Genomic DNA, 16,604 nt, shown 5'->3' on the forward strand with positions numbered 1-16,604 from the left:
AATTCACAAGTACCCAATCTGGCCATTCTATTGAACATTATCATCAACACAGAACCAAAGTATTTGCCATCAGCTTAAAAAATCTCATACCTATCAACAACTAACGAGGTAGCACGCCCTGATGCAAAAGATGTGAGAACCTGGTTCAAGAAAGATTCCTTCATTAACTAGTTCAAACTAAATAAAATGCTTTTTTTATCACTATTTTTTTTTTGTTGCAACTTGCGTGTAAAATTAAGATATGAACAGAGAAGTATAAATCAAACAACTTACCGCATTCTTCGCCAAAAACAATGCTGGTACTTTATATTTTTCAAACATAAGTTCTGCTGCCCTGATGCAGAAAGAAAAGAATTATAAAAATGAAAATCTAAAAATNGAATAATTGAACCAAACTTTATTACCGAACATGAAATAACATAATAGTGTAAAGAACTAAAAGCCTAAAAACCAAAAACTGAAATGAGAGGGGGATGTTTTTATCANAATACCTTTCTCTCTGTTCTTGAGTGTTGGAACATTGTTCGGCAAGTAGCATTGGACGCTCTTTAGGATCAACTAAGAGGCATTCCCTGAAAAAAACAGTCACAGTGAATAGTAGAATAAAACATAAAAAGAGAAAAATAAAGTAACAGCAATGCATTAGAGAACAATACTTGACACATGGAAAAACAACATCACACATAAACTCGAATTGGTAAACATAAAGGAGATTAGTATAACATGTGACCTAGCATAAATAACAGTTTATCTCAATCACACATATCCCCTCTTTACTCTTTACATACTAGAGTTGACAAATTCTTGGGACCACCACATATAATAAAAACCATCACAAGATTCCAAAGTAAGAACCTTGGCAATCAACAACTACATGCGATATGTAAAGAAAATAATGATCCTGTATACCACCCAAAAGAAGAGAAGAAAATAATGATCTTTCATTCCAGATTATACAATTTTTCAGTATTCAGAAACAACCTCAAAGCATGATCCCATATGTTGTCAACAATATTCCAGTCAACAATAACTCCATTCTTCAATGGTGAGAGCAGCTGAACAGTATATCAGATAAATTACCGAAAAAAAAAACATAATTAGTACAAAACTGAGTTAATTAAAGCCTAATTTAGCAAATATTTCAAATACCTCCATATAGTCTCGACGGTATCCCAAAGACTGAGATCCTATATAAAGTTTACATTTTTCCTTGGTTCTGTCAGATTCATGATTTTTTTTATTGATCTGTAAATCCACAGCAGATCCAGATGACACTCCAGCATGAACAGGTCCATCAATGTCCATTTGATCAATTGCACCAACAACCTAAATAATCAATCACTACATGTAACTATATATTTCCTATAAATTTTACAGATATCCCTTACAAAAATTTGTCATGCATTCTCCAACAGTATTATTTAAGATCAAGCACCAATAGTTATCTATTCACTACGTGAATGGATTTCGTTCCAATAAAGTAAATGTAAACTAGGTATTATCTAGAGAAAATCAATGATATGTTGTCAACACATGCATGATTTGTTATTCATATGCATGCATTGATTATTGATTATACCATAAAGTACTGAAATTAGGTCATGTTAACTATTACAGGACAAAAATCCAGAGCATAACTGAAAATGAATAATAGTGTAAAATTAATATAACTGCTCAAAACATGGACAACTCAATATATAATCTCATCCTCAATAGTCATGCGTGTCAACTCAATCCCCAAAAATTTTGCATATAAAAATTCAGTCCCATAAATTATACATTCTATGAAATTAATCCTCGCTAAGGTGTGTAAGGCTTGAGAAACCTTCAATATATAAAATAAATATTAATAAGACGCACTCAAGATTAAAAAAACACAGGAGGAATGCAAGAATTTTCGGAAGTTTAGGTGAGTGAATGTTGCATAAGCTTAAAACAGATGAGCATTTCAATTTCTATTTGATGGAAAAAGAGCAAGAATAGAAGGTTTGCTAAGAGTGTAGGTCACAGTTGAAAGAGACACTTACAGAGGGGAAAACGNCCTTGGGAGCATCTTCGCCAGCATAACCGGCTTTGCATGTATGCGAACCNAGGTCTATTACTATGGCTGATACTTCGTCTGTGAATTACGAACAAAAAGAAAACAAAAAGATTAAAATGACAACGAAAATCAGAGATTACGAAAGTTGAAAAGGAGATAGGAANGAAAAGAGTGAACACTGACCACCGCCATACATGACTGGGTGTGGATTGAGTAAGAGAAAGTAGCAATTGAAGGGTTTAGACGAGATAGAGTGCAAAGAAAGAACAGTGAGAAGGAAATGAAAAAGAATGAAGAGAGAATGGCGGGTTTTTGGGATTCAATCCATGCCACCTCTTGGGTTGGGCCCTTCAGATCTGTACCAACAAACAAACTACGTGTTCACATGTTATGACAACATTTTATTTTCAAAGTTGTTGTTGCGATTAAATAAATTGAAAACAATTGTTAAAGTTTGTTATAGTTATTAAACTATATACATATAAAAAATTATACTAAACTCAAAGCATCAGAAGGGAGGAGTATCACGAAGAGTGGGAGAGGAGAAGATATTATAACGGATTTCTAAAACTTCGTTATAATAGTCTATGAACTTAGTTACAAGATTATCATTGTGTTTCATATTATAATGGATTTAGAAAAATACGTTATAATAGATCTTACACTTATTTACAAGTTTGCCATTACGTATCATATTATAACTGATTTACAAAACTACGTTATAATATCAACCTATTATAACGGATAATTTTTATCCGTTATAATACAGTCTGTTATAAAAAGCTCTTATTCTACTAGTGATAGTTTATTCTGGAAAACTACAGAAAAACCATAAAATGATAAGACTTGGTCTACAAAAACCAGATTCCAGGTTCAGGAGTCGGTTACGTGTAAGGAAGGTATTAGCATCCTACAACGCCTGCCTTAAGGCAGTACCTTTAATTAAATACGCGAATGTGGTTTTCAAAATGTTTAAGTATTCCCAAAAATATATTTTAAAGAAACAAAATATTTTTTTTTTGTATTTTTGTGCATGACAAGGATTGACCTTGCTCCTACGTATTCTCAAGATGAGAAATTCGGGTTACGTAGTTCTAGGCTGAGAGAATGTTTGTTATTTGAAAATATTTATTTCGGTATTTGATATAAAAAAAAAGGGATAAGGTTCTTAGCACGAGGAAGATGCGTGCGATCACACACGTGCTTAAACCTTTAAAATATATTTTATTTTTTTTTATAGAAAGGGAAAAGGTCTTAGCACGAGGACGATGCGTGCGATCACACACGTGCTTAAACCTTTAAAACATTTTTATTTTATTTTATAAAAAGGGAAAAGGTCTTAGCATGAGGACAATGCGTGCGATCACACACGTGCTTAAACCTTTAAAACATTTTTATTTTATTTTATAAAAAGGGAAAAGGTATTAGCATGAGGACAATGCATGCGATCACACACGTGCTTAAACCTTTAAATTATATTTTTTATTATTTATATTAGAGGAAAGAATAAGAGTTTTTAGCACAAGGACGATGCGAGCGATCACACATGTGCCTAAACCTTTAAAACATTTTTTATTTATTTTTAGAAAAAGAGAAAAAAAGTTTTACACAAGGACGATGCGTGCGATCACACATGTACTTTAACCTTTAAAATAATCAAGAACCATTTTTGATTTTATCATTTTTATATTTTGTAATTTTATAAATTTTGTCTAATTTATTATATGAAAATAATTTTTACGTACGTGTTTACATGAAAATAATATTTACGTACGTGTTTGAAACAAGATTATAAAAAAATAATTGTAATTACATAATGGTTTTACATTAAGTACTTGAAATAATAAAAAATACTTGCACATGCATCTCCTTTAAAAAAAGTCTAATTTAGAAAGTAAGTGAAAACTATATCTAGCACTAAGTGTTAAAAAAATTTAAAACTATTTTTTTTAGTTTTGTGGTTTTACTCTTTTTTTTAATTCATATAAATAAATACATATAAAGGAAAACTACCAAAAAGGAAAAAAATTGACACACACGCACACAAAGGAAAAGTAAAAAGCAAAAAAATTGACAAATAAGAAAATAAGGAAACAACTCACTGACACATGACAATTCTTACTTCTTGGAGCTTCGTTCACTATTATTCGCCTCGTACCTCAGATGTTTCCTCTTCCCTGTGTGGTTGGCTTTTTTTCGTCTCTTGCTCTTCTTAAAAAACGTTTCTTCCCTCAAAAGCTCTCCTTCTCCTTTTTATCTGTTCCCTTATGTTCTCTTCTCGAAATTGATTTTTTTTTCTCCTCTTTTTCTCTTCGAGGTGCATATTTATATATACACATTGTAATATTATTGTGATATTGCCTTAATGACGAACTAATTGACATTTAACATAATAGGGAAAGAAATGGTCTAATAAATCAAATTATAATAATTGTCAGAAAATTGTCCATTAAAAGGAAATCATATTTTTCTTGAAACTGAATGCAACAATCAATATATTATATTTTAATTATTGCTTGTAATTATTGCCATAATGCTGATTCAAATTATTACCAAATAAAACAAAATTTCAAAAATATTCTAAAGTGATCTGTCATGCATTATTATTAATGACTTGTGGGCATTTTTCCAAGAAAATCAAATTTTTTTCTTTTCATTTTTTCACGTGCACCCCCCTTTTTTCCTTTTTTCCTTTTTTCCTTCCTTCTTTTTTCCTTTTGTTTTTTCTTTTTATCATTTTTTCATTTTCTCTTTTCCTTTTTCCTTTTATTTTTCCTTTTTTTTGTTTGCAATTATTTTTCTTTTCTTTTTTTCTTTATTTTTTTTTCTTTTCTTTTTTTTTTCTTTTTTTAAAAGGCTAAACAAAATGGTAAAATAGAATAAAAATAAGATAAAAGTAAAAAAGACAAGTTCTATTATTTAGTCATCGGGACGAAATTGGGTGTTGACAGATCTCCCTCGTGACTGCTCCAAATTATTGGAGTTATCTCTTTCTCTCTCTCTGAAATTCAGAAATTTTGTGCCTTAGATTTTTCCTTTTTTGAAGAAAAGGCTAAAAATAAAATCTGATATGCATAGGTAGAAGTTAAAACCAAGGTCATTGAATGATGTGTCTCTGATATGCAAAGTAATGTAAGAAAAGAAAAACCTTATCCTAAAAGTAGTAAGGCAAAGAGGTTGATGGCTAATACGGTGTTCAAGGTATTGAACTTAGGGTGCTACGAATGTTTTCTTTACTGCTGTGAAGGCTATTCTTCATAGTTTTTCAATTCCTTGGAATATGAGGAATCGTGATTCCATTTATGAAAATGCATACAATTTAATCTCTTTTAGCCTAAATCACTTGACTAAAGAAGCCTTTGATACAACAAATTTAAGCAACAAATGAAACTAGAAGTAGTTGTAGACTTTTGTAGGAATGGTCTCTCTCTCTACTCTGACAGCCCCTCCAAATCACAAATTCTACTCACACTTCACTTTCTAAAAGGTTACCTTACTTGGAATAGGTATCTAGAACTAATCTGCACCACAAGAACTTCATAGCATCACAATTTACTATTTGGTTAACACCAAATCTGATAGGTTCTTAATCAAGAACCTATGAAACACACACTTCAAAACTCACACACAACCCATAGGTATACTGAATAGCCTCTGTTATTCAATATCAATCAATGGATACAGAATGTAGAGAGCTTAACCTCCCCCNATCAGGACCACAAGTTCCTGACAAAACAAATGAATTCACTAACTACCCTCCAATTACAACTAATNCCCCTTTATATACATGATCCCCTCAACCGACCCTCCTAACTGCCTTGGTAGTTAGGTTGTGTAACTNCTTTTCTCCTACTATATACAAGTAGAGGCCTAACAATACCACCCTGCTCCGAAACAACCTTGTCCTCAAGGTTGAAGTCAGGGTACTGTTCCTGAACAGTTGCCCGATCTTCCTAAATTGCTCCTTCTCGACCCCCTTCTTGCCACTCGATCAACACCTGCGGTATTGCATCTTCCCCACTCTGCCTCTGCCTCTTTTCCAAGACCCTCACTGGCCAAAACATGGGCCCTTCTGCCTGTAATTCAACTGTCAATTCCCTCCAATCTCAGCCAATGTTGAAGAAGAAATACCAAACAACGAGTTCTTCTGCATAGGTTCTAAAGAGAACCTTCCAAGGAACTTAGCCACGCAGCCACCATGGGGACCAAAGTTATTTTTCAGACAATTGTTGATGTACATGCAAATAACAAAAACAACAATGTTAGCAACCCCAAACATTGGAACCAGCCATGATGTCCAATGGGTATCAGCTTCGTAAAGATTAAAAGACTCATGCTCAGTGTGGTTTTCCTCTGTTTTGTTGTTCTTGGTTCTCCCACCACCTGTCTCAAGCTCTCTTCTGACCTTAATTATTTTTCTCTCGATCAAACCCAGTTTCCATGTCTCAAATTTTTTCCTGTAATGATGCTTTATATCACAAAGTGGAGGCAAACTTTCTCTCTCCCGAAACAGAAGGTAGTGTGCCTGCAGCACTACTCTGAGCCCCACTTTCTGCCCCTCTGTCAACTCACCAGTCCACTCACCGCATGCCTCCTGCTCCACTACGTCCACATTCCACACTAAAACCCATGACCCAACACCCGCCATTTTCAACAATGCCTTTGGTTTCCCCAACTGTCTAGATGAACCTGTGTCTCCCCTTATATTGACCTTCTCGCCCTTTACGACATACTTCATAGACCTCTCCTTCCAATTGATAACCATTTCTCCTAACTTTGCCAACCATGCAATACTCAGGACGACATCTACTCCTCCTAGCTCAAACACATAAAATTCCTACTCAACGGTGGTATTCCCCAAACGTATCCTCACTCTGTCGCAACGTTCGCTCGTCGTTCTTCTGTGTCCATCATTGAGGCTCACGGTGTATTGGAACGTCTCGGTCACCGGCAGCTTCAATTCTTCCACCACCCTCCGACTGATGAAATTGTGGCTGGCCCCAGCGTCAATGAGGACCACCACCTTCCGTTCTCCGATTACTCTTGTCAGTTTCATGGTTTTTGGAGGTGTCAGCCCCTACACCGAACACGTCGACAGCTCCATCGGTTTCGCTTCCTTGACTGGGTATTCGGTCGACTCTTCCTCCTTATCCTCCGTCAGAAGCAGAACGTGTAAACTCTTCTCCAAACACCGATGGCCTGGTGCAAACGGACCCTGCACCGAAAGTAGCAGCCTTCTTCCCGTCTTTTCATAAATTCTGGGTAAGGTAAATTCCTCACCGTTCGGTTTCTGTTGTCCTGATTGTTCGGTCTGTGACTGGCCTCCCCATTCATACCGTTCGGTCCTGCTTCACTCACTAATCCACACCTTCAACTCTGTTCGGTCGACTCGTAGCTAGTCGACTATTCTCGTTTCTTGTCACAGCCCCGATCGCTCGTCCCCATGGTTGCAGACCCTTCATCACATTACAACCTCCTTCTCGCGCTTTGATAATTGCATCCTCTACGTCTCTAGTGATCCTAATCGCCCCCTCCAATTCCTTCGGATCTTGGATGCAAACTTGGCCCTTAATTTCTTCCTTCAACCCAGCCAAGAAAAACCCTAACGTCAACTCCTCTGTTAGGACTTGCGTCTGTCCGGACTTGTGTCTGTCCCAGCAATATCTCGAAACTCCTGATGAATTCCTCCACAAACCCTTCTTGATGTAAGGTCGCTAGCTGCTCGTACACCGTGCCCCGAAAACCTCCTCCAAAACGATTGATCAAAGATGCCTTTAATCCTGTCCAAGACCGGTTCTGATTGTGTGCGAGCTCAACTATCGCACTACCCTCCATGTTGATATGCGTGAACTCAACTTTATCTTCTTCTGCTACTTTCTGAATGTCGAAGAAGCGCTCTGCCTGATTGATCCAACTGAGTGGCTCTTGCCCATCAAACCTAGGTAAGTCTACCTTCTTCCACCACTTCTGCTGCATTCCACCATTGTTGCGACACTCTTGTTTGTCATTCACTGAGTTACTTCCCCTGTCTGATCCTCCTTCTTGATTATTCTGGCCTCCGCCCATCATCCTCATCATTTGTTGCAGGGCACGTCTTATGGACATCGTTTCTTCTTTAATTCCCTCTACCGTTATCTCCAAGTTATCTAATCTCTCCTCCGATTATCCGTCCATCGCTGATTTCTCGCTCCTCTCAATTCGACAAGTTAGACCAAACGATAGGTTCTTAATCAAGAACCTATGAAAAACACACTTCAAAACTCACACACAACCCAAAGGTATACTGAATAACCTCTGTTATTCAATAGCAATCAATGGATACAGAATGTAGAGAGCTTAACCTCCCCCAATCAGGACCACAAGTTCCTGACAAAACAAATGAATTCACTAACTACCCTCCAATTACAACTAATCCCCCTTTATATACATGATCCCCTCAACCGACCCTCCTAACTGCCTTGGTAGTTAGGTTGTGTAACTTCTTTTCTCCTACTATATACAAGTAGAGGGCTAACAAAATCAGATTCCAAAACAGCACCAGAAAACAACATTTGACAGCACCAATTTCAACAACAATATCTTACGTGATGCTTGGGGAAGTTTCATTGTGCCTTTGACTTTCTGTTGTTATTTTATAGTTTCTGTTCTACTTTAAGCATATGGTTGCCTCAAGCTTTTGAGTTTACGCATGATTCTTCAAGAAAAGTCATGTCCCCAAAACAAAAAATAAGAAAGAAAACTACATTTAGAACTACTCAAAATTTAATTTTTCAAAGTAGTTCACGATGATGCAAGTAATTGAAACTTACTTCTGCTTGCAAGGTGAAAGTATAGGGTAGGGGAATTAAACCAATACATCATAAAGTGATAAACTTAAAAAATGGAGACAAAATATAGTTGATCTAAACATAACTAACCATTTTAGTTTAGATCAGTGAAAACAAGGCCTTTTTTCATGCATCCTATGTAAGTTTGAGGGTGAGATTGCTCTTTTGTCAGTAATAATGAAACACGGACACTCAAACGTGGGTTACCAATAACTAGTTATTGCTTTTAGGTTTAGAAGCATTATAGTTAGTGCTAGCTAAAAATCAAATGTGTGCATGAGAGTCTCAACAGAAACTTTTCATTAATTAAGCGTAAAACATTGAGGAAAACTATTCTAAGCAAATCAAATGAATTTCAATGAAAAATTTCAAAATGAATTTTCTGATAAATTGATGGGTGTTGCTCCCTCCACCTCCCCAAGTGGGTCTTGCACCTCCCCACTATTTTAATTTATTTCAAAAATATTCTACACCTCCCACTATTTTCTTCTATTCCAAAAATACCCTACACCTCCCCACTATCCTTAACCATCTTTCTCTTTCTCTCTCTACATTAATGGAGCATTTACACATGGCTCATTAATGAAGCATTTACATGACTCAAATTTGAACTTGTGATATCTTTTCTTAAATAAGTTTGATTCAATCTTATTTTCGCTGTTGAATATATTTTTTTCTTTTCAAATTACTTAATAAATGGTAAAATTTTGTTCTAAATTTCTAGAAAAATGTTTATATATATGTGTGTTTTTATTTACATATAATATCTATAAGGGTTAAATATGTTTTTCATCCCTATACTTTGGGGCGATTTTGATTTTAGTCCCTCTTTCAAATTATAGGATAGGGTTAAATATGTTTACCAAATGTTTTTAACTTTATTTGCTGTTTCAAACACGTTTCTCAGTTAACATTGAAGCAAAAATGTGTCAAACAGTGTAAACAATCCAAATGCTATAATGAAACGTGCTTGAAGCAGCAAATAAAGTTAAAAAAATTTGGTAAAAATGACTAAAACCAGAGTTTTCTAAAGTTGAAGGACTAAATTGTACCTTAGTTTGAAAGAGGGACTAAAACCAAAATCGCCCCAAAGTATAGGGACTAAAAACATATTTAACCCTATCCTATAATTTTTAACATTATATTATGTTTTAACTCACGGACATGTTTGACTCAAATAAGTTGAATAAAATATTTAATTTATTAGATAAATAATATAAAAATATTATTAAATACTTAAAATATAAAAAAAAGTATTTGTTAAAGATTTAAAATTTATTTAGTTCTTTTGTCATTATAAAGTTAGTATATAATAATAATAATAATAATATATCATTATTTACTATTATTATTATTATGTTTATTATTTTGTATTTGCATCTAACTTTTAATTTTATAAAATGAAAATAGTGGAAGTACTAATATTGAAGTTTCCTCTAAATTTTATATTTTGTAATATATCACAAATTCAAATGTGAACCATGTGAATGCTTCATTAATGTAGAGAGAGAAAGAGAAAGATTATTAAGGATACTGAGTAGGTATAGGATATTTTTGGAATAAAATAAAATAATGGAGATCTGTAGAATATTTTTGAAATAAATAAAAATAATGAGGAAATGAAGGAACACTTGGAGAGGTGGAAGTAACAACATCCTAAACTACTGATTGATGTTTCAGCCCATTTAGCTTGACCCATTTCAAATATAACGTGTGCAGACAAAAACCCACTTTATAAAACAAACTTTATTTTAATTTAATCCCTCAACTTTCCAACATTAATGTCCATTGTTTTCGTGAATTTTCAAATATACTACTTGTTCCTTATATTTTAATAAAATTTACAAGATGGCCGCATTCCATCACTTAAAGAAGGTTGAAGCACATGCACAATTAAATGCAACTACACAAAGCATAAAACACTCTGTATATATTACGAATGCAATTAAGAAATACAAAATAAGTCATATGATCCTTGAATTTTTAATATCAATTTACAAAATATCAAGTTTTAATATCAATTTTTTCTTGAGAGCTTCAAATGCACTTAAAGGCTTGTGGCATAGGATAACGTCTCCCAAAATATTAATTGTATAAAACTTTAAATTAAGATTGCTGACATTTTTAAATCTAGATCATCAAATAAATTATTTAAACTATAAATTTATGACATTTTTAATTAAAACACCCCAAATAAAAAAATATAATATCACCACCGGAATTATTGATAACAATTAACACCTTCTTATTATATGGGATAACTCTTCCCAATCAAAAACTCTCATTTCTCCTGTTCTTGTCATAAATTTGACTGATATAAAGGTAGTTGCTTTTACAAATAATAATGGATGGGAATTGGATAAATTTGATACGCACAACAAATGAATATGAGAGTGGAGTAGAACAATTTCTTGAATTTGTAAAGATGAATGTTCTTAACAATAACGGAAGATTCTATTGTCCATGTGTTAATTGTTTGAATAAGCGAAAACTATCAACTGAAGTTATTCGATAACATGTTTTATGTGGTGGATTCCTAAAGAGCTACACAAAGTGGACATGGCATGGTGAATTAATAGACATGCCAAGTGTAAGTGACTCTCAAGTAGAAGCAGAAGAAGTTGATTTAGAGATGGGTGATCGGTTAGAGGACATGATATGTGATGTCGGACATGATTCCTTCCAACGTGCTCATATGTATGATAGCTTGTGTAGTGATGCAGAAAAACCTTTATATACAGAATGCACTAAGTATACTCGATTGTCATCTGTGTTAAAATTGTTCAATGTGAAAGCAAGAAATGGGTGGACTGATAAAAGCTTCATAGAGTTGCTTGAGTTGTTGAGTGACATGCTTCCTGAAGGTAACACATTGCCAACACAAAATTATGATGCGAAGAAGATTGTGTCCCACGGGTATGGAGTATAAAAAACTTCATGCATGCCCAAATGATTGTATTTTGTACAAGAGTGAGTTTTCCAAGTTACATCAATGTCCACAATGTGAGGTATCACTTCAATAACCGCCACAACAAACAATTGTAACCTTTTGTAAGTTTTTAAATATGTATACCAGGTTGAAACACAATGACACAAAGATATGAATGAATCACTTCAACCACCGCCACAACAAACAATTCTAGAATAACTTGGTGTATTGGCAGTGAAGATCTCCCTTTCTCCTATAGGGTTAAAAATGTCCATCACAAACAGGACATCGTCACTCTCTTTCTTCATATGTCAGAAGGATATTTTGAAATTCTCTCTGGCATTGTTGGGGCAAATCCGTAAGTGTACCCAGTCGCACAAGTAATATAAAATGGTAAGACCAAGTATCGTATCCCAGAGGACTCTCGGCACTGAACAGTTGTGTGAAAACAAGATTAATTAAGACTTAAAAATAAAAAGAGATCATGGTTTGTTTTGCAAAGAAAATAAAATAAAGCAAAGTAAAAGTGATCAATGGCAAAAGAGCACAGAGATGAATGAAGATTGATTAATATGAGATGAATATGTTGTTGGGGTTAGACTTCACCAAGTTCCCTCTCATGTATATAAGAATTCTTCTTTATTCATTAATGCTAACTTCCCTCACTGAAACACTTAAACCCGATCCCTCGGTCAATAAGCCTGTCCCTAATTACTTGTTCATACAATTCCTAGCATTCCTGGAAAAAGGATGTGAAGATCAAGAGGTTAAGACGACTAAGACTCATACCCTCATCCTTGAGCAATATAAACCTTAGGAGTAATTTATCAAGGACTTGAATTGCAAGGAACCTGCCAGCACTCATGCAACTCACAAATCATGCTATTGTATAAGCAAGCAATAACAACAAATAAATTACTCTAACAATTAATGAAATAAAGCATATAAAATTAAGAACAAATTCAAATACATGAGAGTTCACAAGGTTACATCATTCCCCAACAACAAATAGAGTTTAGTTCCCCATAAACATGGTGGAACCCAATGAACAATGGAAGAAAGAAAGAATGAAAATTCTAAGAATTTGGCTAGGAGTGTATTGCTATGCTTGCTTCTGCCAGGGATGCAAAACCTATAGCCCCAGGGTCCCTTAAATAATGCCAAAAGAGTCCCAGATTGCGGCCCGGTCCAAAAGAATCAAATCAGAGCAGAAACAGGGCTCGATACACGTCATATCTCGCTCAAGTGTCGTAGGGAGCTCGCCCGGGCGTGAATTGAGGGTTCTGTAAGGCTTGGGCGCCAGTTTTGGATGCTTGGGCTATGAACGTCTATCGCCTGGGTGCCGGGTCCGTCGCCCAGGCGACCAGCGGTGATTTCTTCTCGCAAATGTTGTGCTTCTGTCGCCTGGTGCTCGCCTGGGCTTCTGGTTTTCTCCCTTCTTGGTGCCTTTTTGACCCCTTTTGATCTCCAACTTCATGGCTTTTCACTTCTTCTTCCATTATTGCTTCAATTTCTGTTATAACAAGGGGAATTTGTTAGAAAACAGTTAAAATTAACCTCAACTCTCTTATTCACACAATTTACTGAAAACATACGAGTTCAAGCAAGTTTCTAAGTCAAAATGGGTGCTTTTAGTATCAAAATCATATATCAAATAACAATATTTTAATCCGTTATCACAACCCCAAACTTAGAACTTTGCTTGTCCTCAAGCAAACAAAATGCAACTCTGCTTTTTAGAACAATCACTACAATGACTCAACATTTTTCAAAACTTTTTCAAGGCAAGAGATTACTTTCTTCAAGTTCAGCATAAGATCTTAGTCAAGATGTGCAGATGTTTAAATGCATTTAACAAGTACTATCCTTAAGAGTGATCAATCAACCATGCAAAGATGCAATCAGAAATTCAGAGAAATATTCCTCACTAAAGAAAGTGTTTCACTCAGGCACTAAAAAATATATTATTCACGCATTCAAAAGTGTCTCACTCAACTCACATGTGTATGGTGTGGTGTTTCCCTCTATTGTTACAATGTCACACAAATTAATTTTGCTTTCAATTAACCACAATCAAACATATTCACACACAGGTTGTCATCACAAGGGTTTTTCATGGCTTGTAACTTGGTTGGGCTAAGAAGGAAATTGGTTTTTCTGGTCAGCAAAGTTCCTTGAGTTAAGAGAGACATTTATGAATTCTTCTTTTAAGAACAACTCTCTTATCTTTTTCCCAGCCTTCCCTTGCAGTGAGCTCTTTCTTTTTCTTCTTTGAATCTTTCTTGTCTCACCTTTTTCTTCTTCTTTTTCCTTTTTCTACTTTTCTCTTGCTTTTTCTTTCGCTTGCTCACTGCTTAAAGAGGAGGTTTGTGTCCTGGTAACCCCAAACTTGAACCTTTGTCAGTACCTTATGAAATGTTCTCATCTTAACTCAAGGTAAAAAATTTTCAAAAAGGTTTTTTCAAAACTTGTCATGCTCAAGGTTCCAAGGTTAGAACAAATTATTCTCTTTTCAGTGGGCAACAATATTCTGAAGGCCAAAAGAATAAGGGATAACAAAAGATGGCCTTGATCATATGGAACCTACAGGCAAGTAGTTCATTCATAGAAAATGTGGGCAAAATTATTCATGCTTCAAAAGTGACAACAATTATTCTGAAGCTCAAAACTCACACAGGTAAACTCACAAGTTCTCAAATTCAGAAAAACAACATGCTTAGTATTTTAATCAAACTTTATTTCAAGCACCTGTCTCACAAATTTATCATCATGCATCATCTCAACTTCAATCAAACTCTAGAATTTTCAAAAAGCAAGCTTATCACACAAAACAAAGCACAGTTGATCAAAGCAGATAAGTTCATTCAAGCAGAGCACACAAAAATTAAAATATAAGAAAACACACATTAAAACCAAAAATTAAAAAGTAAAGGTTCAGAGCACTGGGTTGCCTCCCAGCAAGCGCTTCTTTAATGTCACTAGCTTGACCCAATAAGTTCATCATCATAGTATCCATCAGTAGATGTTGTTAGTAACATCCATCAGTAGATGTTTAATCACATAGCATCCCTCAGTAGATGCTAATTTTTCTTGTCTTCATTGGTATCCCTCAGTAGACATCAATCTATCTCATCTTCATGGGCATCCATCAGTAAATGCCTAATCACCTAACATCCATCAGTAGATGTCTAGTCACCATCCTTTTCCATAGCAGCATCCAGTAGTAGATGCTCTCTCAAATTCTTCCAGCATCCATCAGTAGATGCAAATCTTTCTCATTAACATCCTTCAGTAGATGTTAATCTTTCTCTTCTTCATCAACATCCATCAATAGACGTTGTCAGTACTACCATCAGAAACAACGCATAACCTAAAAAAAACTCAAACACAAAATCAAATCCAAACCACAAAAAAAAGAAGATAAAATAAAATAAAATAAAAGGAAATAAAATAGAATAAAAATCAAATCAAATAAGATCAAATCAAATCAAATCAAATCAAAATAAAAGAAAATAAAATAAAATCAAATAAAAATAAAATAAAATAAAACAAAATAAAAAAACTCAAGAATTGGGTTCAAGATATTATTTTCTTTTTGTTGAATTTTTTTAGGAACTTAATATAACTAGGAACCCGTTGCAGTGTCCCAATCATAGGAACTTTAATCTCCAATTTCTTGAAGATTTCCATAAAACACTTAAACTGTTTTTCCTTTTTCTTCCTATGATCCTTCTTTGGGTGAGGAAGGGGTTTTTCATATGATTCTTTCTTTTTGCTTTCATCCTTCCCCTCTTTCTTTTTCTCCTTGGGACATTCTTTAGGACAAAAAGGACTTTTCTCAATTTTTTTCTCTTCTCTCTCAACTTCTTCTTTTTCTTCCTCTACATCTCTCTCTTCTTCACTCATACTTTCTTTTTCTTCTCTCTACTTTTTTCTTCTCCTCTTTCTCTTCTTCTTCTTACTCCTCATCGCTCAAACTCTCTTCTTCTTTTATCTCTATTTTTCTCTCATCCTCTCTCTTTTCTTCTTTTTCTCTTTCCTCATCTAGAACTTGGTCACTTTCAATGATAACATCTTTGCATTCCTTATCAGGCTTCTCGTTGTTTGTGATCTCATTCAGCATCTGACTTAGGACCTTGCACTGAGCCCCAAAATTTTGTGATGAGGCCTGAATGTTTTTCCGAAATGAGATAGAGTCCTTCAGGAATTGTTGGAGAGTCTCTTCAAGTTTGTAGTGCTATCAGCTTGTGGTGGACTAGTGAATAGTCCTTCAGCTTGCCCATATTGATTTTGATTTATGCTTAGGTAAGGTTCCTACCAGTAGTTGAAATTATCCTGGTAAAATTGCATCTTGTTTAAAGCATATTGTAATACCTGCACAAAAATTCTAGAGAGAGATTATTATTTTTTTTATATAAAAATGGAAATTGGGGATTGAAAAATAAAAATAAAAATGGAAAACTAAAATTGATGGAATAAAATAAAATAAAATAAAATAAAATAAAATAGAATAAAACAAAGTCAAAATTAATCAAGAATCACACAAATAGAATAGCTTAAACAGTGAGTCCCCGGCAACGGCGGCAAAAACTTGTTGGGGCAAATCGACAAGTGTACCGAGTCGCACAAGTAATATAAAATGGTAAGACAAGTATCGTATCCCAAAGGACTCTCGGCGTTGAACAGTTGTGTAAAAACCAGATTAATTAAGCCTTAAAAATAAAAAGAGATCATGGTTTGTTTTGCAAAGAAAATAAAATAAAGCAAAGTAAAAGTGATCAATGGCAAAAGAGCACAGAGATGAATG

The 16,604-nt window shown here is 34.6% G+C and overlaps 1 protein-coding gene across 1 annotated transcript; it reads right to left on the reverse strand.

The window, feature by feature from the left end:
- Positions 1 to 6: 6 nt before the first annotated feature.
- Positions 7 to 2,782, reverse strand: LOC106779327 (actin-related protein 4). Its single transcript, XM_014667419.2, has 7 exons — positions 2,225 to 2,782; positions 2,028 to 2,119; positions 1,150 to 1,326; positions 982 to 1,055; positions 492 to 572; positions 274 to 334; positions 7 to 140 (listed from the first exon to the last, which is right to left on the reverse strand). The coding sequence occupies exons 1-7, from the start codon at positions 2,235 to 2,237 to the stop codon at positions 75 to 77; spliced, it is 564 nt and encodes a 187-aa protein (XP_014522905.1). The 5' UTR covers positions 2,238 to 2,782; the 3' UTR covers positions 7 to 74.
- Between the last annotated feature and the right edge of the window lie 13,822 nt (positions 2,783 to 16,604).

The sequence above is a fragment of the Vigna radiata genome, unplaced genomic scaffold, assembly GCF_000741045.1.
Source record: "Vigna radiata var. radiata cultivar VC1973A unplaced genomic scaffold, Vradiata_ver6 scaffold_195, whole genome shotgun sequence".
Lineage (NCBI taxonomy): Eukaryota > Viridiplantae > Streptophyta > Magnoliopsida > Fabales > Fabaceae > Vigna > Vigna radiata.